Raw genomic sequence first — 23983 nt, 5'->3', positions numbered from 1 at the left:
TCAACAAAAGCAGAAAGCTTGTTCATTTCTTCAAAGCATAATATACTAGGTTTAATTCGTTTCAATCGCGTACAAAGGGAAAAACTGCTAAAGCTTTTGGGAAACGTAGGCTCCCTCATTTCGACAATTTCTAGGCATTCCAACAAGCTCGAAACCTTTGGCAACATTCCTTTCTTATGTAACAAGAACAAATGTAACCATTTCCTCCAAAGACGGTAGAGAACACAAAGACTGACAAAAGATTCACATATAGGCATATAGCCGAGCTAATAAAGTCGTTGAATGGTGTACTGGTGTCTCCTTTCACACCGAATGAAAAATATGACACCGAAATGACACTTGACAAAGAAGAGACTAAGATGAAAATCCACACACGGTCCTGACTAGCACGTCTATTATGAAGAAGAGGCTAAGCTGGGCCAACAAGAACGCCCTGGGCTGAACCTTCTTTGACGCTACTTCCGTCCTTGACATCATTATCAGATTTTCGGATTCTAATTTTATACTTGGCTTCAAAATCAGTGATTTCTTGCTTCTTTTTCTCAAGAGTCTCATTAAGCCTAGAAACGACCTCCTCCAGACCCTCCTTGTTCCGCTGAACAGCTGGTAAGACCTCCCTGACTGTTCTTTCAACCAGCACACCTCCAATCATACGAAAGCATTTCCTTGAGGGATCCAGTGGTTGAATGGCATTCATTACCAACGTATGCTCGCTTACTTCCATCTCAAGTTCTGTAATTTTTGAATAAATCTGATTAAGTTCCGACTTCATAGAGGCATACCTGTTAGCAACCGCCTGTTCGTTGACTGGTTCTCTGCTGGCCATTTCCTGCAAATAGCAAACATAAATTCAAATTTTAGCGAACTGCTCAGCAAAAATTGACATGCTCTCCATGTGCATTAACAACCAAACGACTATCAAGCATTAGGATACCATAACTAGCTAGACGTAATTCTTTCAGAATCACCACTCTTGAAAATAATAAATAATGAACAAATGAAAATCAGAAAGAGCAGCTAATAAATACCCTTGTCGGTCAAGCAGAAATCACATGAGTTAGATGCAGCATAAAGGAAAATACATGGTAATCAGCAAGTTGATAGTAGCACACAAGAAAGAAAATGAGCTCAAAGCGAACAAAGCCAAAACTTCACTTAACATTGACCAGTTTCAGCAAGTAGTAATAGTAGCACACAGGAAAGAGCAAATGACATCAAAGCAGACAGAGCTAACAGGGCAAAACTTCACTTAACATTCAAAGGACATGAGCACAAATATAGTAAGCCCAAACTAAGGGCACCGTCTCTCTTCAGCAGAATGCAAAATAACTAAGTATTACAAGCGCACTGAATAAATATGCGGCTATACTGACAGAAACAGAGAACAGGCTCGGCTAGGACACCAGCATCAACATATGATTAGTCCTCTTTGTTACTTCGACTCTTCATATTTTCGGACCATTCCGTAACTGACATGATGTTTGAGAGTAAGGATATGGAATCTGTGTACCCAAACCACACCATTTGACAATTCTCTTAAAAAAGAAAATAAGGGATTCTCCATGGGCCACAAAATTCAAGTTAGGCACACCAAAGCCGAAAGTTATAGCTTAGGATATTTAGCACCAAAACCCCTGCTTACAGAATGATTAACTGTAGCTCTTTACAAAACCTTATTTGTAGTAAGACATTATTTCTATCATTTTATCCTTAATCAGCTGTAGCTTCTCTGATTTTCCATTTATTGAATTTTCCAAGATCACAAAGTAAAGGTGAGCGGCCTACCAGTTGACGGCTAAATTATTATTTATCCCTATCATGAAAGATAGATCTAAGGCCTTCCAATGGCTTTGTTTGGATTCCTTTGTTTTAGCTTTAGCTTCACATTAAGTCCATTATTTATAATTGCTTGAAGCACAACCTGAAGTTTTCCCTCCAACTTATCTCCTTTCCTTGGTGTATAAATCACATCATGAATATCATCTTCCAAAGCTCGTTGAGCTAGAACTTTGCCCACAGCAGTGGCAGCAGCTACACTCTTTGTAGACCCTAGCTCAAACTTCATGTCTTTCGATATTGAATGAGCAACAATAACAACCTTGCTGGTTACTCTGTGGACCACACAGGCACGGACTGAGCCTTTCGATACATAAATGTCCAGACAAAAGGGTTCATGGTAAGGCCCAGTGAGTTGATTAAAAGTAGGAGTTCTCAGCTTCTTCCCAACAGAAGATCGCTCGTCAGGAGTACAAACAACAAATTTGTCTTTAATAGTTTTAGCAAGCCGTTCTGCATTCACCAAAGGCCCGTCTTTTAAGTTTCCCTTCTTGTTGATCGTCTGTTGAGACTCCTTACTTTTCAAAGAAGTCTGATCAATTTGGGTCAAGTCACGTCTCAGGTCTTCTTTCTTCTCGCTCTCTCTCTTGTTCTTACTTTTGGATTTGAATTTACTTCCATGGAAATCAAATTTGTATTCATCAAACTCCATTGACCTTTGTTCTACCTTGTAAAATAATTTCCCACGAATTCTCAAGTCTTCAACATCATCAATGTCAGGATCATTCTCAATATGTTTAGGAACAAGAGCAACCCCATCACCTACTTCCTCTAAACCAATCAATCTCGATTGGGAGGCCTCTTGTGCAGCCTTTGAGACAGGGGCTAAACATGAAGAAACTGACCAAGCATCTGAATCAACAACCTCGATTTGACTGATATTAAGTTGTGAACAATTTTGCCAAAATGAGGGCGAACCTTGTGCCCCAAGATAACTCCTAAAATTAAGATCACTTTTACCAGCTGATATAAGCTGATCAGAAGTACCCTCATCTTTGTTCAAAGATGGCAGGCTTTTTGAAGTATATTTGCAAAACCACAAAACAATACGAGGATTTGCAAAGGAAGTTGAGGCAGAAAATCTTCTCATTACTATCATTTTACAAGAATGATGAATCACAGAGACGGCTACTACGTACTGATTATGGAAATCGTTTGAAATTGGCTCTCTCTTGTGACCCTTGGCTTAGCAAGCCAATTTTCTGCAGTGCCAGCAATTTTAGGATTATACAAGGCCACAAACATAATCCAGGAGCTAGCTTCAAGAAAACTAGAATCCCCAAAATCCCCTTACGAACCAAGAACAAGTCAGCTTTCTAATTGCAACTTGTAAATATAAAATATTGGCTAAAATGAAAATTCGACATCAAATATTTTATTCTAAAGTCTAAGCTTACTAAAAAAAATGATTTAGCATAAAGATCCAGCGGGTTGCTATTGACCTGAGACGGTAATGGAAATTATTGAACATGCTTGCAGGAGGCTTTCACGTGGCAAATGTTTCTAAACAAGCTACGGTAGTACAATAGGTCTGTTCAACTTTAATAGTCAGTGAAGGAAGAAATGGGCTATCTGTTTCATAATGCAGTTTCAAAAGATAAACTGTGAAGTAATGCACGATCAACAAGCGACATGACGCAGAAGGGAACGTGTGAGGAAGGTAATGGAAGGGAAGGGAGAAGGTATAGATCAATCATTCCGATAATTTGGGAAAGAGATAAGAATGAGACTACGAGAAGGATTATGTTTACGAGATTTCAGGTCGTCTTCTCGTAATAATCTGAACTTTATTTTGACACTCTCCGTTACACCGCTATCCTTTCGTCTAATATACTTCCTATCCCCTTCCCTCCCTCTTATACAATCCCGCTACCTCGTTACGACTAATTATATCATACAAACAAAGTGACACTCGTACAATGCAAAAATCACAAAAGTTTCAACTTCCAAAAGACCGACGTCGCCACGAAGCTTGAAAAGTTGCAGGAATCTAACGCATGCATCAACCAATAGCAAATCAAACAAAACATCAACTTCACACTCAACATTTATACACAAAAACATGAGTTCATCATCAAATAATATCCTGTAAATTACTAAATTTAATGCGTATCAATCTACTATCGCTGAGACCTAGCTTACTAGCTATACAAGTATAAAATACTGAGATTCAAATAACCTAAATCGAATGAGTTGTTCATGAAGAAGTACAAATTGAGTTAATCAACAACTCATACTAAGATAAGATTAATCCAATGAAAAAGAGGGAAAAATCAGGAGAGAAGAAGATTGAAGAGAGAAGAAATGCATACCTGATGTGGTTGAATGGAATCGAATGAACAATAGTTTCGAAAATTAGGGTTTGGAGTTTCAATCGAAATTGAGGCTGTTTTGGAGAAAAGAGATTATTTGTGCAGTTAATGTATTATACAACCGGTTGTATATACAACTTATTTAGTGTTGTGGAGTTTAGTTTACAAAAGCGCCATTTTTTGGATCGAAATTGTCTGAATCGAATCTGAATCAATTTAATGGAGTGAATCAATCGAATCAACATAGATTGAATCGAATCGATCTGATCTCAATCGAATCAATCGAATCAAATAATAATAAAAGATTATAATAATAATAATAAAATTAATACCAATAATAATAATAATAATAATAATAAATATTATAACAATATTATTCATTATTATTATTATTATTATTATTATTATTATTATTATTATTCGTTAATATTATTATTAATATATTAATATAATTTAATAATAATCTAATAATATATATAAAAAATAGGAATAATAATAATAATAAACATAAACATAATAATAATAATATATTAGTAATATAAATGATAACATTTTTAATAATAATATAATATTAAATAATACAATATATTAATTATAATAACTAAAAAATAAATACAACAAGTATAGTATAATATAAATATTATAAATAATTTTAACGTTTAATATAAATAATAATAATACATGTAATATAATAATAACAAAAAATAATAATAAAAATAATAAATATGTTATTAATAATATTAATCAAAATGAATATATTAATAAATAATAAATATAATATAACAATAATAATAATAATAATAATAAAAGTAAAATAATAATAATAATAAATATTAATACTTTATACTACTAATATTGCCATTAATCATAATAATATAATAATAAATAAATATTTTAAATATAAATAAAATGATAAAAATAATAATAAAAACAATAGTAATATAATAAATATATATATTAATATAATAATAAAAATATTAAATAGATTAATATAATAATGATAATGATAAAAGTAAGAATATAAAATAGGAATTGTATTATTAATGTTGAAATAAACTGAACTGAACTGAACCGATCTGAACTGAACTGAATGGAGCTGAACTGAACTGAACTGAACTTAATAAAGCTGAACTGAACTAAACTCAACTTATAAGAACTGAAATTAAATCCAAAAGAACAGGGCCAAAGTTGTCGAGCTCTATTAACAAAATTATCGAGTTATGATACAAAGTTGTTGAGCTTAACAGAATAATTATTAAGCTCAATAACTTCGTAAAATAATTCAATAACTTATAAAATAACTCAACAACTTTGTGTTAGAGCTCGATAACTTTGACGCGGTTGTACATAGCTATTATACAACTAGTTGCAGGATAGTATTTGTGTTATTTGTGGTATCGGGATGCAACTGGTCTCGGGATGCAACTGGTCTTGGATTAATAATTGGTATTTGGGGCTCAAACTTAATAGGGTTACTTCTGAAGTAACTCCGGACACGTGGAAGAAAAACCGGGAGAAAAAAGAAACTTGTTCTGATACGACCTCCCGAACGGCTCAAATTGAAGTGTAAAATACACGGTTTTATCATGCATACAAGGTGTTTTTGAAAATGCTTGAATGAGAATTTAGGTGTCTGCACTATCTTTTCTACTTGTTGGGTGAGAGTTTGACTAGTATCTAGGAATCGCATGATGAAATTATGGGTTTGGTTAATCAAGTGAGGACTTAATCAATCTTAAGTTATGGTTAGTTTCACATTGAGAGATTGGGTCTTTCCTTTGCATTTACTCTTGGATTTTGTTAATCTATGTGTACTTCCTCCTTTATCTATATAAGTGAACCCGAACATCCTAGTTTTCTCAATCATTGTTTCTTATCGTTCTAATAATCACTTGACTTTTAATTACTTTAACCTTAATCTCTTTAGTTAGTCTTAAAACCAACCCATCACCTTAGATTGAACTAAACTAGGAGCTTAAACAAACAATTCTAGAGCCATAATTCCCTCCCTAGGGTTCGACCCTTGCAATACTACACGACTACTTGTACACTTGCAAGGTTAAAAATAAGATTTGTTTTTTACCACAACAGAGTGACGGTATGCGATAAAACAGCCTTGAGTAAAATTCGGATAATCATGAAAAATGGATTAATACTAGGCATTTGAGGTTAAAACTTAAAAGGATAACTCCTGAAGTATATCCGGACACGTGGAAAAAAAACGGGAGAAAAAGAGACATGTTCCGATACGACCTCCCGAACAGCTCAAATTGAAGTGTAAAATACACGGTTTTGGATTTTACAGTGTCCCAGAACAAAAATATACATAAACCGGACAAAGGGTTACTCATGCCAGATAAAGCGGCCACACAAATTTTGAGAAGCAACTGAGAACATTTAAGGGTGATGTATGCGATAAAGCAGCCTTGCGTGAAATTCGGATAATCCTTAAAAGAGTTGATTAATACTAGGTTTTGGGGGCCAAAACTAAATAGGATAACTTCTGAAGTAATCCAGGACACGTGGAAGAAAAAGCGGGAGAAAAAGAGACATGGTCCGATATGACTTTCCCGAATAGCTCAAATTAAAGTGCAAAATCCACAGTTTTCGAGATTATAAGTTTCCCGGAAAAGAAATTTCAAGAAATCACACATAGGTTATTCATGCCAATTAAACCTGCCATAATTTTTTGAGAAACAAGAGAGAACATTTGAGGGTGACGGTATGCGACAAACCAACCTTGAGTGAAATTCGGACAATCATGAAAAAATGGATTAATACTAGGTATTTGGGGCTCAAACTTAATAGGATAACTCCTGAATTAATCTCGGACACTTGAAATAAAAATCGGGAGAAAAAGAAACACGCTCTGATACGACTACTCCAACAGCTTAAATTGAAGTGTAAAAATACATGGTTTTCGGGATTATAGGGTCCTGGAACACCCAAACACCCAAGTATAATATGGGTAGTGCTATTCCTTACCTCTTCTTTCCCTTTCTTGACTTCATTACCTTTTCCTTTCCCGAACCAAACACCCCCTTAGTATAACGTCACTTTGCAGAAGTAAACGATTCGAGATTGAAATAGAAAAGTGGACTTCATCATAAAGTAGGTTTTGAATATCGTACAAAGTGATTTCAATGATACTCATAAGATTTGAATTCACATGATGAGTATTATCTCTCATGATTTTAAGTTTTTACCAACTAAAGTTAGTTGGCATCTATATTTAGATGATGAGCGTTATCTCTCATGATTTTAACAATTAAATTAGTTGATATCTATATTTTTCTTTATTACTCCGTAGTTAATGTGTATATATCATTAGTAACCATTTTAGGATTTTTTGTGTAACATTATTGTCCTATATTATTAAATTGTATCGCACTTATTGTAATACAGAGTAGCATTTTATCGAAAAACTCTCTTTTAATAGAGTTCGTGGGAATTTCTTTTTAAAATGGGTATGTAGACTGTAGAGCCATAGAGGTACTATAATAATCACAACTCACAATTTTCGATAAAATAGGTACGCTCATTATAAAAACATATACCAAATGAAAAAGTTTTTTGGTTATGATAATGGGTTACAAAAAACCATATAACGATAACAATAACTTTTCTCTAAAAAATCTCCCTCCTCTCTCTAAGAAAAAAACCCTAATTTCCTGCTTTTGAACCCGCCGCCTCTCCTTTCCAATCTCCACCCCACTTTCTCCCCTACCCATCGCCGGAGATGGGGTTCTCATTGCCCCATCTCCGGTGATTGATCACGGTTCCTCTTTGCGGCGGCCCCCATGCAATGGCATGATCTCACCCCCCTCGGTTTCCGGTTCGTCGACTCCGTCCTGTTTCGTCCGGTGTTTTGCTGGTTTTTGGCGGTATGATTCTGAGGTCGGTCCGTTCCTCGTTCCCCTGTCCTGTCATCGAAGCGGCGCATGCGATCCAGGGGTGTTTCCCCTCTCCCTCGCCCCTCTCCCCACCCCTGGTAAGTCCTTTCGTCTTGTTTGTTGGTGGTCGTCGTGGTGTCTGGTCGATGAGCATAGCTCATCTGGGTGGTTTTTTCTGTTAAGTGGTGGTGGTCTCGGGATGATCTGGTGTTTCCCCTTCCCCTCGCCCCCTCCCCCACCAGATTAGTCTCTTTTCCTGGTCTTTCTTTGTCTGTTTTATGTGGGTTAAGATTGATGGGTTTGATGTGTGCCGATGGTCCTGGGGGGTTCGTATGGAATTTTGAGTCTCAGTTTCTGGTGTTTGGTCTCGTTGGGTGGACGTGTCTTTGTGGATGGTGCTCGCGTCTGGCTGTTTCGTGGGTTGGGGTTTGGTTTTGTTTGTTCAAATGCATTTCTTTACGGTTGAGGCGTGTTGGGTAGGGTGAGTTTGGGTGTCCGGTGGTGGCGTTGGATGGAATTGAGGCGGTGGTCTTCTTGTCAAATGGTGTCACACTTTCTGTTTCTGTCTTGTTTTTTCTCGCTAATAATCTCCTTAAATAGGAGTCTTAGGCGTCTCTTTAGTGGTAAGCCAAATCCCTTAAATGGTGCGGGTGTTGAGGTGCTTGTGTCTCTGGGGGTTCGTGCTGCTCATTGTGTGTTGGTTTTCTCGGTCAGTCGGTACTATGATCAATGGGTGCGACTTCTCAGGTGTAGGAGATTTTTCTCCGCCGAGGGCAGATTCCGTCTTGCCTCTCTTCTTTTCCTTCTACGTTCTTTTCGCAAGAGCGTAAGTGCACTTAGTCGTTGTCACTTCGTCGTTTGTATGTATCGACGGTTTGTGGAGGTCTTCCGTGTCAATGAAGATGACATCAACGTTCGTGATCAAGCTACCGTCATTTGCCTCCCTACCATCTTCGTCCTTGCTTATCTTATTGTTGTAGATTTATGTTTATTTAAAGGCTATGTTTTCTCTTTGTATGGCTTTGTAGTGCTAGATCTTGTTGTTAAGTGTCTGGTGCTACCTAGTCGAATAGCTTACTGTGTATCGGTTACAATAATGTAAGTTATTCTCCGGCTGTCAAAAAAAAAAAAAAAAAAAAAACATATAACGAGATTCGAAAAATGTAGTCTCTCAGGGTTTTAATGAGAAATCGTCTCTCCCAAAGTATTTATAATTTTCCGAAAAAGGAAAAAAAAGCAGGTAAAATAAAATTTAATGCACAAAATCTCACTTTTGACGGACTCATTATCCGTCTAAAGCTGTAAACAGGTCAAATATGTAATGTCACCACTCTCATAATAAGACAAAGAACAAGTGAGATGGTGGGGATTGTCTTATTATGGAAGTGGTGACATATTACCCGTTTACATCTTTAGACGGATGTACCCGTATACACTGAGACTAATTGAATTTAATGTAATCGGAGACAATTGTTAGCCCAATAGAACATATATAAGCATTGGGACCAAAGTGAACCTTATCCTCCCACACCCCCACTCCCTAACAATGGCTTCCCTACCCTTCACTCCACCATCTCCATTAACACTCACAACCCCAAAACAACCCAAAACCAAACCCCACTCCACTCCCTATCCACACTTTCCTCGACCCGTATCGCGACAACAATCATTAACCTCCCTCATATGCTCATACAAAGTGGTGATTGAGCATGATGGTGAGACAACAGAGCTGGAGGTAGACCCAGATGAGAGCATTCTGTCGAAAGCGCTCGATAGCGGCCTCGACATTCCACATGACTGTAAGCTTGGTGTATGTATGACTTGCCCAGCTAAGCTTATAAAAGGAAGTGTTGATCAAAGTGAAGGAATGCTTAGTGATGATGTTATTGAAAGGGGTTATGCTCTTATGTGTGTTGCTTATCCTCTTTCTGATTGTACTGTTCAAGTTATTCCTGAAGAGGAATTACTGTCTCTTCAACTTGCTACTGCTAATGACTAAAGTTAAGACGGTTTTAAGCAATACTACTTCTTTTTCTGAAGTTATCCATTTTGTTTCTATGTTTTCATTGTAGGAATTTATTTCTGTATTCAATTGGTTCCCAAGTTTATGTCATCATACAGAAATCGGAACGTTATACATCTTATGTACTACCATCAATTCTATAGTTTATGAGCATTATAATAAAGTTTTTGAGTTTTGTTTTAAAAATTATGGGTTTTAATATAAAGTTTCTGAGTATATTTACTTAAACATTAAGCTCTAAAAAATTACTATAAAACTCAAAAACATTACATAGAAGTCTAGTAAAATTTGAGTTTTGACGGAAAAAAAATTAAAATATAACTTATAAACTTTAATAAGCTCAAAAAAAATATATATATATATATATATGCTAAAAAACAAATAAAGTTTGAGTAATAAGCTAAAAAAAATACATATATATGCTCAAAAACAAAAAAGTTTGAGATAGTATATCCGATGTATGTTTTTTTTCTCGAACGACAGTCACTAGGCTCATCTGTACTGCAATTATTGGCTACAGATATCGTCTTTCCTTGTGTCGAACATTCAATTCAGTATTGCAACGTTTAGTGATGAATCTTTTGAGGTTATGAACGTTCAGTAATTGCAACGTTTATTAACGTTTTCGACTTCAAAATCCTTTCAACCTCGACATAATTTCTTATACGGAGTATGATTTACTATTTACGCAAATAATTCTTCAAAACAAAAGAGGAGAGCACAATGGTAGACACTGTTAAACCAGCATGAGATTGTTTTATACGCGACCAGGTTTGAACACTTAATTGTTCTATGCCTCTATATGGGCGAAACCTGTATGGACGGTTTTTGAAGAAATCAGGGAGTTGAAACACTCGAACACCTCTTCGGCCCATCTAAGATCTGTTCCCAAGAAAGCTTCACCAATACTTCATCAAAATCGCGCACTTCCCTTTTTATTCACCGGAATACAATTGAAATCTAAACCTGTACAATGAAGCTCGAATTTGTTTTATAATTTCCCATTTACTGGAAATCCAATAGTCATACACAAAAACAATTGTACCGGAAGTATACTTCATGTGTAGCCTTAGGCATGAAGCCATTAGTATCAATTTAAAAGCGAAACAATTAAAAAAAAAAAAAAAGGCCTCCATCAATTGTCACAGTTCCATGTCATGACATAATGCTAATTTTGGCAAGTAACAGTCCACCATTCCGAAAAAATACTCTCATTCCCCGAACAGCAGTTCTTCCGTCTCTAGTGCTCAAGTGAAATCTGATTTACAATAACAAAAGCAACAACATCTTAGTCCCAAATGAAATGTAGTCAGCTAACATGAAAAGTTTTTTAAAATCATGAATGTGAAAAATAAAAATAACGAAAATTATGAATAAAAAAAAGTAAACATGATACATGTATAAGATGGTAAAGAAAAAGAAATCCGAAGAAAATAGAAAAATAATAGAAAAATTGAAAAATGAGCAAACAGAAATTACAATAAGGATGAGTATATCGGAAGGCTTTTGGAGTCTGTATCGACAATAACACAAAACTTGGATAGAAACGGTCGTGCATTAAGGAGGGCAATGCCACATGTTTTTCTAATACTAAGTTCTTAATTTATCAGTTAACCAATTTCTTATACTGGAGTTTTTACATGTAGACAGTGTTACGAGAGATTTGCCACTGTAATCAATTTGCGGTCATTCTACACAGTTAACACAAAAGGTAAATATTGCTTGCAAACAAGAGCCCCTTTTGGTATAAACATCAGCCCATGGCATATCCATTAAATATTAACTAGATAGACATAGAGGAAACTTACATTAGTTTATTTGGAAGCATGCAATTTTTCGAGTTTGCTTTCTATGACAGCCTTCTTTCGTGTATCTGGATCTACTTTGTCGAGGTCTGATGCTGTCAACAGATAACCGTAAAGTATTCTTGTCCTTTCCCCAGTCCTCTTATCCACCATCACGAGATTGGGGTTGTTCTCGTCATTCTGGCCAGCCCCAGTTGATTGTACGTGAGTCCAATCTCTACGCCCATGGCGATCCCTCTCAAAGTGATCAGATAAACGCATGGCCTCTTTCAAGCCCAACTGATCACCACCAAACTTGATAAGAGTGATCCCGAGATGACCTTCTCTATTGTACACGGACTTGGACTTGCCTCCAGAAAATCCAAGGTCTGGAACAATAGTCAAGTATTAACAATGGAAGAACATATATTAAGACAGTGTCAAAGAAAAAGTTAATGTCGCAGTGAGCCACGAGAATCAACTGTAGTTCATCAGCTACAAACATAGAAAATCAGCTAAAGTTTCAGATCTTAGGAAGTAATCTCGCATTAGGGAAAATATGTTATTTAAAAAAAAAAACTACGCCCACATTGGCAGTGACTCATACGGAGGATAATGCATTAATGCCACAAGAAACCATCCCTATACAAGTAGTGAAGGCTGAGTGATATTGGAGCACACCAATGTTTTACCTATAACTTTCTCACAACAGTAATAAGATGAAAGCATTCAGAAAACTGAAACATTGCATTATCATCTATCAAAACTCTCATAAAGACGACCAAAAACATTCCATGAAAGCATCGGTAAGAATTCTGACTCGCTAGTTTATCACAATCTTGCATGTTGCATAGGCAAGCAGAATTCTTTACCGTAATTCAGAGTAAACAGATTTCGGATATGTACATTTTAGAGTAAAAATACAAGTACTTTCGAGTCTGATACCAAAAGAGGGAATAAGTCAATCATGCCTGCTTACCTGAATCCAGCAAAGAACAAAACCTCTTTAATACCCACGGAAGCCAGGCTAAAATTAGTATTAAAACAGATATACAGTCTAGACAGTGCTTTAGAATCAGAAAAATCATAGCAGATAAATTGGTTAATCCCACATTCACGCTCAATTAAGACCAACTGTTACACCATATAACATTCAAACGACTCGAGTATAGAGAATCCTTGACCATAACCACCAGCACAAATTGTCTCCATTCTTCCTACACATAGCAGTTCTTTCTTTATTATATAGGCCTACATATAATTTTCTTACTGCAATATAGATCGAATACCCTTAAAATCGAGTGCAAACAGAAATCCTAAACTATAGAATAAAAGAATCAGATAAAATGAATGGAGTCATTTGTGTGTGATTTCTGAAGAAGAAGTAAGTAAACTTTGTTTAACCATTATAAATACTGGTTCAACATTATTGAATACAGGTTCATCCAGAAGAGAATAAATAAAGAAGAATCCTCAGGTTCACACTTCACACAGTAACATCACTGTTTCCTGCTAATCAGCCAAAAAAAATAGAGAGCCTCTAGGACAACTAACTGCCATAGTATAAACATTCCCCTGGTCATGCTACTATTACGTTATTTACCGTTATATAAAGCTCCTCTAAGAGGACGCCAATATTAAGGCAATGACAATCTAAACTTCATATCGTTGTTTTATAGTTTTATACTGATTTCCGTGACTTAGTTTATAGAGGGGAAAAAAAAGGAAAACGCGGCATAGACTACTGACATGGAAAGAAACTCAAATTCAAAAGTTACGAAAAAGTTCAAATATAACACAATCGGTTAAACATTTTTGAAATCCGGTAGCAGCTGCATCGGATGATACATCCTAATACTGAAACATTACAACGATCACTGCAGCCATAAGCAGTAAATTTTGAACCAAAATAATGACATGATATTATCAGACAACCCATAGTACAATGGTTAAGCCCTAGCCATATCTAATGAATCATAGAAAAGAAAATATCAAATCCAGGTAATGTCAATTATGAAAACAGGTCACTCAGCTGAACTCGACGTTACAGAACTTTCACAATTTTATCCAATTTAAACATATTTCCAACAAATTTTTTTTACTGTATAGTCTGTATTTCTTTTTAAAAAAACTATACTAATATAAACAGTTAACAGGTCATGTAATGAGACAAAGTGCAAATACACTTTGCAAGAAGAAACCGCACAAAATGAACCAAGTGCTCGTGTAATGTGAAACATCACCCGCTTAGTTGAAAAGCAAAGCTTACTAACTAAAAAAGGGATAAATGCAACTAAGCAGCCAATTTATAAAGATTGTCTTTCAAATGGAAATTAACTCATGGGCACCTAGTGAGAGAGGAAAATCATCATTAAAAGAGCCACTTTATACAGATCACATGTCCCAAATGGTGACCATCTCTTGCCCCACTATATTCCTATTTTTTACACAGAGACACATATAATCCTTAAAATCACCATATTTACTTTAATTTTGTTTAATTATTCTAGGTCATGATGTTGGAGAAGATTAGTATATGCGACAAAAAATGGGACATCATGGTATACATGATCTTCATCCTTCCAGGAAAACAATTTTAATACACTGAAATGCTTCACTGAAGTATAACATGCCCTAACAGAAATGAAGTGAGTTTGGAGTTAACTTTAATACTTGTATGTTGTGTCTATTGCTTTACAGAAAATTGTAATCACATTACTGTATACATACACACTATTATAGCTGATGAATCTGACACTGAATAAACTGGTCGTTGCCAAAAACTGCATTGCAAGTGTTAGGGTGTGTTTGGATAGCAAAAGTGGAGGGAAAGGGAGGGGAGGGGGAAGGAGGGAAGAGAAAGGGAGAAAAGGGAAGAGGAGGGGGAATGGGGTGTAGGTGTTTGGAGACAATTTCCTTCCAAATCTTGCCTATTGTGGAGAGATTTTGATTAGGCTTGGAGGAGAGAAATTGGATCCCTCCAAATCTCTACCCCTCTATTTCTCTTCACCCTCATTTGCTATCCAAACAAGGGATTTTAAATCTCCTACTCTCCCTCCCTTTCTTTTTCCCTCCAAATCCTTCAATCCAAACACACCCTTAAGGACAGGGGGGTCTACACACTTTAATGAAGAAATAATGTCATCAACTCCCAGATGTTTTGGCCTACTGTCCTACTTAAAAGCCAGTCTAAAACTGTTTCAGGGTCAGTAATATGAAAACGGCATATGAAACCATTATTGCAACTAGAGGAAAAAAGGTAAGAGAGAAAATCTCAAGAAAGATAACAGAGAGGAGAAGCAAAAGGGAATATAACTAGAGTGAACAACAAATGAAAAAGCCTGAGAGAACCTCTAAAAAGGAGAAAAGAAGTCAAGGGGGGAGGGGGGCAATCGAGAATCTCTTGGCAGATATTTGAGCTCATAGGTATTAAGCCTCACGGCCCTCACACAAAGAAGTTCCTTCTCAAAAAACCACTCTGAAACACCACCAGCTTCTATCTAATAAGACCTGCTAAAACAATGATCAACCATTCGCTCTTTTAAATGCTAGCAATATACAAGAAACCCAGATAGTATGAGTAAGTTTATAGCCCAAACATATCAAAACTTTCTGTACCTCGTGAATCAGAGGATAGAATTAAATACAAATAGTGAAAACTTATCTAAATCAAGGTTTTATATGGAACATGTTGGTTGACGCAGATTCTCAAGAGGCCTATCTATTTAACAATATTATAGCGCAGTAGATAAGGCGGGAAAAATAACACATGGCAGACGTATCAAAGAGCCAAGGTTGGTTTGCTAAAGGAGAATATTTGCTGTAAGCAATAAAGGGTGTATTATACCTCTTAATTTAGCTATGACATTAACTATATGCCTCAAGGGCTTTCGCAGATGGCGGGGTTGGGATAAATGCACCCTTATGCCCTTCCCTTGTGTTAATAACACAGGGAGGTTGTTTCTGACTGACCCATAATGAATTGTTCGACCACTGTGTCAAATGACTTTAGACTTTATATAAAAAGAGGCGCAACAAGTTAAGTGAGTGATTTTGATTTATTTCATCATACTCCAGAATCAAAGAATTGTGAATCTTACCTCTAAGTTTACTATCCATGGCCTTATTTCCCAAACCCTCCATGCGCCCGTCTTTACCCTTGCCGGTATTTGTGTTATGTATAATGACCGTGGGAGGCCACATGATTAAATCATCTTGGAACGCAGCAGCATCTTCAGCAGGTAGAAACTGATACATCCTGGAATTGTCAGGAGCCCTCATGCAATTCCAACCCATTAGGGCACACAGAGCTCTGTGTAAGCCCAAATGATCCACCTGTGAATCTGCATTATCTGGCTTGTGCGCGTGCATTACAAGAGAATGCACATCTGGGAAATGTTTAGAAGACCTGTAATTTCCAATACCAACAGTGTCGGAAAACACATACTTATGTCCTTTTTTACATATACTTAGAACTTTTCAAATTAATTTAAAACAACAGTGTTATCCCAATGCCTAAGGGCTTTGGCAAAAGACAGAATAAGAGGGTCCGATTTATGCAGCCTGCCCCTGTGTTGTCAACATAGAAAGGCACAGAAAGTCTCCTTTCTGGTGACCCATAATAAAAATTGTGCCGGGAATTGTATAGAATGACATTTAATTCACAGTAAAAAGAAGTAAGGTAAGTTTAACTAGTTCTTTTGCTTTACTCCATCAAAATCCATACCAGAAGATTCATTCACGCAAAAGAACAGCTTTTAACAGGTGCAGGCTAAGATACATACACACCACTCACTACACCTCCTTCAAGGCTGTCATTTAGTGTGGAAAGTTTCCTCACAAGCCATCTAAACATTTTCATAAAATAAGAATTTGAAATAATCCTAAGGAAGCTAAAGACCTGCTGCAGAAGAATGATAAGGACAGCTAATATAATTGGAGAAGCAATCGCTGAGTGTGTACTAAGCTCGTGTTAATAACGGAGTATAAAATAAGAAAGATGACGTGAGACATTAAACACTCCCAAACATCTAAACTAGGCATGCTATTTTCTACAGAAACATAAAACTATTCTGACCCCACTCAACGGAGCACAGAGAAACAAGAAGTGTCACTTTGTCCGGTTTGCTTCACGCATTACAAATTTGACTTTCAACACAAGTAGCAGCGGGATACTATATAAGCACACCGAAGTATTGAACTACATAGCCAAGGTGTATGTGAAGGACAAAAGAATGCACACTAAGTTTGACATTCCATTACAATGAGTTGTAATGAAGCGACAAGTCAACATATATGGTTCCTCCCTTGATACACACAATATAAACATATTGCACAATTACTAAGATCAAATGTTTAAGGGAAAACGATGAAAGAAACAGGCATAGCCTGAGTACAGCACTATCTGCAGATCCAAGTAAGCCCCCATCTATAATAGATGTTGTAAGCTGGTTCAGAAAATACATAGTAAAACTAGGAAAGGCTGAAGATATAAATAAGTCAAAAAGTCATCTAGATAGACGATTACAGCAGAATCCAACACCTTTGATGGAATCTGTAAGAGAACCAGCAAGGCTGAAACACACAAAGCTAAAGCTTGATAATGAACACGGTATATAGTAGTGCAATATAAGAGCAAATAACCTTAAACATCTCCCTTCACATGTATTTTATCCGAGTATAATCCTAGGAATTCAATGAAATCATAGCTTAATTTTAAAAAGAAGTGAGGGGAAGTGAGACGATGAGGGCCTGTGGCAATGAGGAGCAAGAGTGAGGCAAGGAGCCCACCTCATTTACACAAGGCACGCCATTTTTCCAAACAAAACTATATTCTTCACTATATAATACTCCCTCCGATCCAGACAAATGGTAACATAAGAAAAAAGTAGTTATTTAAGAAAAGGTGGAAAAGTAAGGGGTAAAGTAGGAAAGTTTGATTGGGGCCACATGAGTTTAGGTGGATTAAATAAGTAGTTGGTGAGTGGGTGAGTGGATGATAAAGTTGTAAATAGGTAGTGGATGTAAGGGTAATTTAGTCCTTTTTCATGCCAAATATGGTATGTTACCATTGGTGTGGTTCATCCATTTTAGGTAAGTGTTACCATCTGTCTGGATCGGAGGGAGTATTGTGCAATAAGCCAATAACGCCCTTACTTAGAAAAGGGCTAAGATGTAAGATAGAGATAATGGGGCAAAGAGAATGAAGGTCAAAATGAAAGTAGGAAAAAAAATGGAATTTGCATAGGAGTGTGCATCACTTGTTGAACCTTATGTCTGTGCAATATGCACCAGAGTGCACTTGCCGCAACTCGAGACGTTTTTGGCAGGTGCTCTGTGAGCTTTGCGCAGACGGTGATGTTATTACCCTACAACAGAAGATGCTCAAAACGAAGAGCATGCCTTACATGTTACAATACAACATAGCAAGAAAAAAAGCAAATTTGGAAGCCTGATAATATGACCATGATGGAGAGGGACTTCAAGGCTTTTAGGTCTTTAAGACATTCAAAACCCTACACACTGAAGTGGATTTTAACTTAAAATCAGCAACACACAAGAACCTTAAGTCCAAAACTATGGATAACTAGGGTTTATTTCACCGGTTAAATGTTGACCATAACTCTACCTCATGGGTGCTAATTCATTATACGCGTATTCAAACACGTAATACAGATATAATATACACTAAGAAGAGTATTCTATGCAAGAATTATGATAAACACAATGGTGCGAATACGTAATACATAGAAGTGATATACGTGAATAGTTCACAGTTCATCGAGGTTGAGTAAATACCATAACCAAACTTCTACCAAACAAAAATAAGTATGTAATCAATTCCTCTTGACCAAAAACTAAAGCTTTAGAGCATATACAATAGAGAGGACATTATCATCCTCTTATTTTTTCGTCTCCCTCTCTTTTTTTGACACCACATTTTCTCTATCATTTATCTTATTTTCCAACATTTACATCCTCTTCATAAAATTTTCTTCTATGATACATGTGGATTTTTAGTATTTGACGTTATTTGAGATATTTAATGTTTTTATTTAATTTAAAAAAAAAAAAACTTGTTCTTTTCGGATTTATTACCCCTTTTTACCAACAACTTTCTTATATATTAATACTTGGTTCACTTTTACGGTATTCCGGACCCTTAAGTTTTGCTCCAGTTTTCAAAATCGTTTTAATCTTTATTCTCGATTTAAATTTTAAGTTTTTTATAAAAGAAATCCGGACTTCGATTTTAAAACCTATAAGTTTACTTGGCTTTTGTATTATGTTTCACTCTCCTTTTGTTTTTCACTTTTTCTTTTCTATTTTTTCGCACCGAGGTGTGCGTTCACCCATGGACGGTTCCAAAGGATGATTCATGTCGGCCGACCCCAAATCATTTTGGGATTAAGGCTCTGATGTTGTTGTTGTTGTTGTAGAGAGATCCTCTTACTCATCATTACCATAAATTATACTTTAACTCTGTATAAATAAAAATAAAAATTTATTAATACGCCAAATGGAATATTATGGGTGGGTAGTTGGCACAAGGGCCAAATTATAGAGGAAGTGGGCTACTTCCTCTTTACAAGAGGATGATCCATTTTATTCCACAATAGAGAGAACCTCCTCTTAGAGGAAAGAGAGTGCTAAGAGGAGGGTGCATCCTCTCTATTGTGGATGCTCTTAGAGACTTCAAAATTTGACATCCCTAGCTTCTCGACATCAAATCATGAGCCTCAATCACTATGACAAAGATATTAGCTTCAACTGATGCTTATTTGTGTCTATGTCTATTAATACAAGTAGCTAACTCATAGTGGCCTCCTAAGTTGTAAAAAATTTAAGCGCAAAGAAGTCCCCATGAAAAGAGAGAGAGAGAGATCGAAATAATAGCAGCTCCAAGACCATCATCCAAAATCTTGATTAACCAAATCATAAGTGAGACTCAAAAGACCCCAATCCACAATGATGATGTGATGTATCTTTGCTAAAGATCTATAAAAGCAACTTACAAAAACTAAAGCCATGTAGAGAGCATAATATGAACCAGACAAGAGTCTATAACTCTATATGGCCTAAGGCATGGAGTTTTAGGAGAGCTAAAACCGACCTTCGAGAAACATGATAATAAGCCTTTCAATAAATCTTTTCTTATCTATTCTCACTTTATAAGCTATATACAACCACAAAACTAAAATATGATACAGAATTGTACCCTATAAGTTACTCCGTATATAAAAGGCCATTACCTAAGGGAACACCAAAGAGAGCTTACAAATTTACAATCCACTAAACTACCTGATGGAAGTAATGAAGGACACACCAAAGACATTGAAAAGGCGTAGGAAGAATGTCCATTCAAACTTTGCCTGATCACACAATTCCTAAAAAATGAACTAAAATGCGACCATTGTCAAATAGCAAGTCATACCATATACCACTATGTATCACAGAAGAGCAGCTATTTGAAAAAAGAAACAGACTACAACAACGAATCTTCGGTCCAAAGGTGATAGAAGGACCAAGGGTATCATAGCATAAAACTGCCACATCAAAACAAGTAGCAGTCTTTGTAAAATATGCCAAAATCGAACTAAAAATGGCGAGGCCAAGAACTGGAGGACTTTCTAGTAAGCAATATGACTGCATGAAACTAGTTCCTCTGTATCACAGATAAGTAAATCATTATCCAAAAAGCACATGACTTTAATGTCTTCGCCATTTGGTACTGCCAATGATATTAGCTAAAACATGATGGTGTTCCATATCCACATCAATCTAGACAAGATTGTACTGTATCAATAAAAAAAAAAAAGATTCCTTGCTAAAACAATGTACAATCTACAACTCAAATGGGTATGTAAAGAGTAAAGACTCAATCACGCTAAAATATGGCTGTTCAACCTCAAAAGACAAACTTTTCACCCTTCATTAAGAGCAGACATGTATCAGTATCCTAGTGGACATAGTGCCCACTGGATTTGATTGAATGACATGAATCCAGAAAACAAAAAATAATTAGCTAATTTCTCAAAAGCTAAGAGGGCCACTACAGAAATTAACAGTCCTAACGAAAATTCACTGAAATGAAGTATACAACCAATTGCACCTTTTTTTAGCCTTTGTGACGGGTATTTCAATCACAGATAAAACAAAAGATTGGGGAGGTGAGACTACAAACATAAACAATAATATAATCTGCAAACCAACAACTACAGCAAATTGCGGGTTACATAAAATTCTTTGACATTTGGCACTGTCAATGATATTAGCTGATTAAGTCAACCGCAGTTCTTAAGTTATTCTAAAGAAACGACCTCTTAAAAACTAGATGGTGTTCCATATACGAGTCTATCTAGACAGGACTATAGCGTATCAATAACAAAAACATGTGCCTATTTACCAAAAAAAAATAATGAAGTTTAAACTCCCTTTATCCCAATAAATTATTTACCTTTTTTTTTTGTAACGGCCATTTAAATCAAAGGTAAACAATTTATCTAGGATGGAGGTAGTACAAGCATGATACAATCTGCAAACTAACAACAACTACAGCATGATTGAGGGGTAGGCCGTTACAGAAATTAACAGTCCCAAACAAAATCCACTGCAATGAAAGTACACACAATCAATTGTTTACCTTTTATTAGACTTTATGACGGTATTTTAATCACAGATAAAACTAATGATTGGGATTTGGGGCGGTGAGGCTCGAGCATAAACAATGATACAATCTACAAGCAACAACAACTACAGCAAATTGCGGGGTAGGGGGAGTCGAATGTAAGCATAAACTACAAACATAATCCACGAAAAACAATAGAGAAAGACGACTGACTAACCCGGTACAAGCAAGACATTGAACCGGACCTCGCTTCCCATTATCCAACAATTTCTGTCTCAAATCACCATTCTCATAAATCACCTTAACAAACCGCAAAAACGCCTTAATAACAGCTGGATCAACCCTCATACCACCCCCTCCGCCGCCTCCGCCGCCCCCGCCATCGTATTTCCCAACCTTAGACGGTCTAAACGGACTACTACTACTCGGACCAGCCCCAGGCCCAGGCCCAAGAACAGGCCCATTATTACCACCATACTGGAGAACCTGCTGTTTCTGCCAATCCCGTTCCCTTTCCCTTTCCCGATCCCGATCGTCATCGAATTTGCGCTTCAATGGATGATGATCGGGAGCCAATAAGCGGTGACGGTGCGGGGATTGGGGAGGGATGTCGATGTAGTTTGGGGGAAGGGCGAAGTAAGACCGGACGCTGCCGTCAGCGAGGACGATGGTACGGCGGTCTAGCATTTGGAATCCGTATGACGGTGGCGGAAGTGGTTGCGGCGGTTCGGGTTGGTGGCGGAATTGGTTTTGGGGTGGGGTTTGGGTTGGGTAGGGTTTCGGACCGGGTTGTGAACCGGGTTTGGGGGAGGGTTTGGATGGGTTTGAGTTGCGGGAGTTTGGGGTGGAGGAGGATGGTGGTGGTTTGGATGAGGACGGTGGCGTGCGGTTGACGGTGGTAGTGGTGGTGGTGGCGGCGGCGGAGGATTTGTGTTTTTCGCCGGCCATGATTTGTTTAGTTAAGGTGGACCCTAATTGAGACTGGTTTCAACTAATCCGTTATGAAGGAAGCAACCCAAAAATCACTCGATGACTATATAAGAGCATCGCAAAGTTGGGCTCCCCATATTTTCTCTTTCTTTTTCTTATTCGTCCACCTCATTTTCCACTAATTTTTCCATTTACCCTCCTCATTTCATAACTACATCTATGCAACAATGGGGTTCCTCAATTTACACACAAAAATTTAGGAACCTCCCCAAAAGTAACACAAATTGCCTTACTTTTTGTAACGCCCCCGGAAAGCAGACAGGCAGCTCAAAATAGCTCTTTTTATTAATAACAGACAGCAACGGAATTACAAGGGCGTCACCGCCGTATTCCCCCTTCGGAGAATACAAGGCTTATACAAAAATAAAGATAAATACAAAGTTAAAGTTAAAAACTAATAACTCGATTACATTATTCATCCTATTAGGTTATCTGAAATTCCTCACACTTGTCCTTCCCCGACACTTGTACCTGAAAAAGAATGAAAGTAACGGAATCAGCCAACCACAGGCTGAGTATGACTCCGGTCACCTCCACCGGCCCTACTTACCTCTATTTTAGTATTTTAATAATGTCTCACAAGGCTGTGTGATAGGTCACATGGGTGCAATTGAATCATAAAATAGACATGCACAACCTGTCATTTTCAATATGGAACATTTCATTTTACTCTTATACTGGTCTACCAATATTAAAAAGAGAGACATTACGGAGCCGAAACTCCTCCGGGCCAAGCCCACCTCCATGTACATAAGATAAGAAATCCGGGTCTGAGACCCATCTCGGCCATTGCCGGATAACATAATTATCATTCATATGGGGCCATGCTTCCCCTCCCCTCATTGTTCATATGGGGTCATACTCCCCCCTCCCCTCATCGTTCATATGGGGTCATACTTCCCCTTCCTCTCATCGTTCATATGGGGTCATACTTCCCCCTCCCCCTCCTTCCATGTACATAGGACAAAATAATGTCGTCTCTATCCAATAATTGTATCCCGAATGCGACAATTGGCCAATAGTACATTATAACGATAATACCATTATCACAGTCATAACTTTATAAGACGGTAAATAATATAACATGTGGGCAGTATAACAATCATAAGATGAAATTAACAATAAAACTATTATAACCAGTTATTTCTAATATCTTATTTCAAATGTAAATAATTACTCATATCGACGAAGGATTCCGAAATCATACCTTATTTTATCTACATGCGGATAGTTATGAAATAATAGCTATTTCCTTAAATTTTCACATGTTAACAAAATGAAAGATGAAAGGCTATTTATAGGCTTCAAAAGACGGTCTAGAAGCAAATTTCTATGCTACGTGGTGGCCATATGAAGTGTCCTTGTAATCATTATGCTTAATCAAGTCTTACTTTGCCATCTACACTTGCATGATAAGTATATCTAAAATCCTATGTAGATGTTTATCTAGATAATAATGGATAGATATTTAAGATTGTTTAATAATATAAACGAAAACTTACAACTCACCATAATTT

The 23983-nt window shown here is 36.8% G+C and overlaps 3 protein-coding genes across 4 annotated transcripts; 1 reads left to right on the top strand and 2 right to left on the bottom strand.

Annotated features, from left to right (window-relative positions):
- On the bottom strand, window positions 1-4238 carry LOC141619195 (prefoldin subunit 2). Of its 2 annotated transcripts, none has more exons than XM_074436222.1 (2): window positions 4149-4232; window positions 1-829 (listed from the first exon to the last, which is right to left on the bottom strand). In XM_074436222.1, exon 2 carries the CDS (start codon window positions 824-826, stop codon window positions 410-412), a length of 417 nt encoding a protein of 138 aa, XP_074292323.1. In that variant the 5' UTR covers window positions 827-829; window positions 4149-4232; the 3' UTR covers window positions 1-409. The 2 variants fall into 2 exon arrangements, with proteins under 2 accessions (XP_074292323.1, XP_074292322.1); XM_074436221.1 differs by lacking the exon at window positions 1-829 and adding an exon at window positions 1231-3038 and having other exon boundaries at window positions 4149-4238.
- A 5306-nt stretch (window positions 4239-9544) lies between these two features.
- Window positions 9545-10235, top strand: LOC141619196 (ferredoxin C 1, chloroplastic). The gene has a single exon (XM_074436223.1). It carries the CDS (start codon window positions 9588-9590, stop codon window positions 10038-10040), a length of 453 nt encoding a protein of 150 aa, XP_074292324.1. The 5' UTR covers window positions 9545-9587; the 3' UTR covers window positions 10041-10235.
- Window positions 10236-11038: 803 nt separating this feature from the next.
- LOC141619193 (uncharacterized) lies at window positions 11039-22487 on the bottom strand. Its single transcript, XM_074436220.1, has 4 exons — window positions 21694-22487; window positions 15949-16256; window positions 11873-12237; window positions 11039-11322 (listed from the first exon to the last, which is right to left on the bottom strand). The coding sequence occupies exons 1-3, from the start codon at window positions 22422-22424 to the stop codon at window positions 11879-11881; spliced, it is 1398 nt and encodes a 465-aa protein (XP_074292321.1). The 5' UTR covers window positions 22425-22487; the 3' UTR covers window positions 11039-11322; window positions 11873-11878.
- Between the last annotated feature and the right edge of the window lie 1496 nt (window positions 22488-23983).

This window comes from Silene latifolia, chromosome X, assembly GCF_048544455.1.
Source record: "Silene latifolia isolate original U9 population chromosome X, ASM4854445v1, whole genome shotgun sequence".
Classification (NCBI taxonomy): Eukaryota; Viridiplantae; Streptophyta; class Magnoliopsida; order Caryophyllales; family Caryophyllaceae; genus Silene; species Silene latifolia.
Note: the sequence above shows the minus strand (reverse complement) of the source record. Positions and strands in the feature narration are given on the sequence as shown.

Bases quoted from the DNA above. Each gene is read 5' to 3' on its own strand.
- LOC141619195 (XM_074436221.1), bottom strand. From the start codon at position 2,935: ATGATAGTAATGAGAAGATTTTCTGCCTCAACTTCCTTTGCAAATCCT.
- LOC141619196 (XM_074436223.1), top strand. From the start codon at position 9,588: ATGGCTTCCCTACCCTTCACTCCACCATCTCCATTAACACTCACAACC.
- LOC141619193 (XM_074436220.1), bottom strand. From the start codon at position 22,424: ATGGCCGGCGAAAAACACAAATCCTCCGCCGCCGCCACCACCACCACT. The intron at 16,257-21,693 runs GTTAGTCAGTCG...TGGAAATTACAG, and splicing joins CAATGTCTTGCTTGTACCGG to GTCTTCTAAACATTTCCCAG. The intron at 12,238-15,948 runs GTAAGATTCACA...CTATTGTTCCAG, and splicing joins CATGGATAGTAAACTTAGAG to ACCTTGGATTTTCTGGAGGC.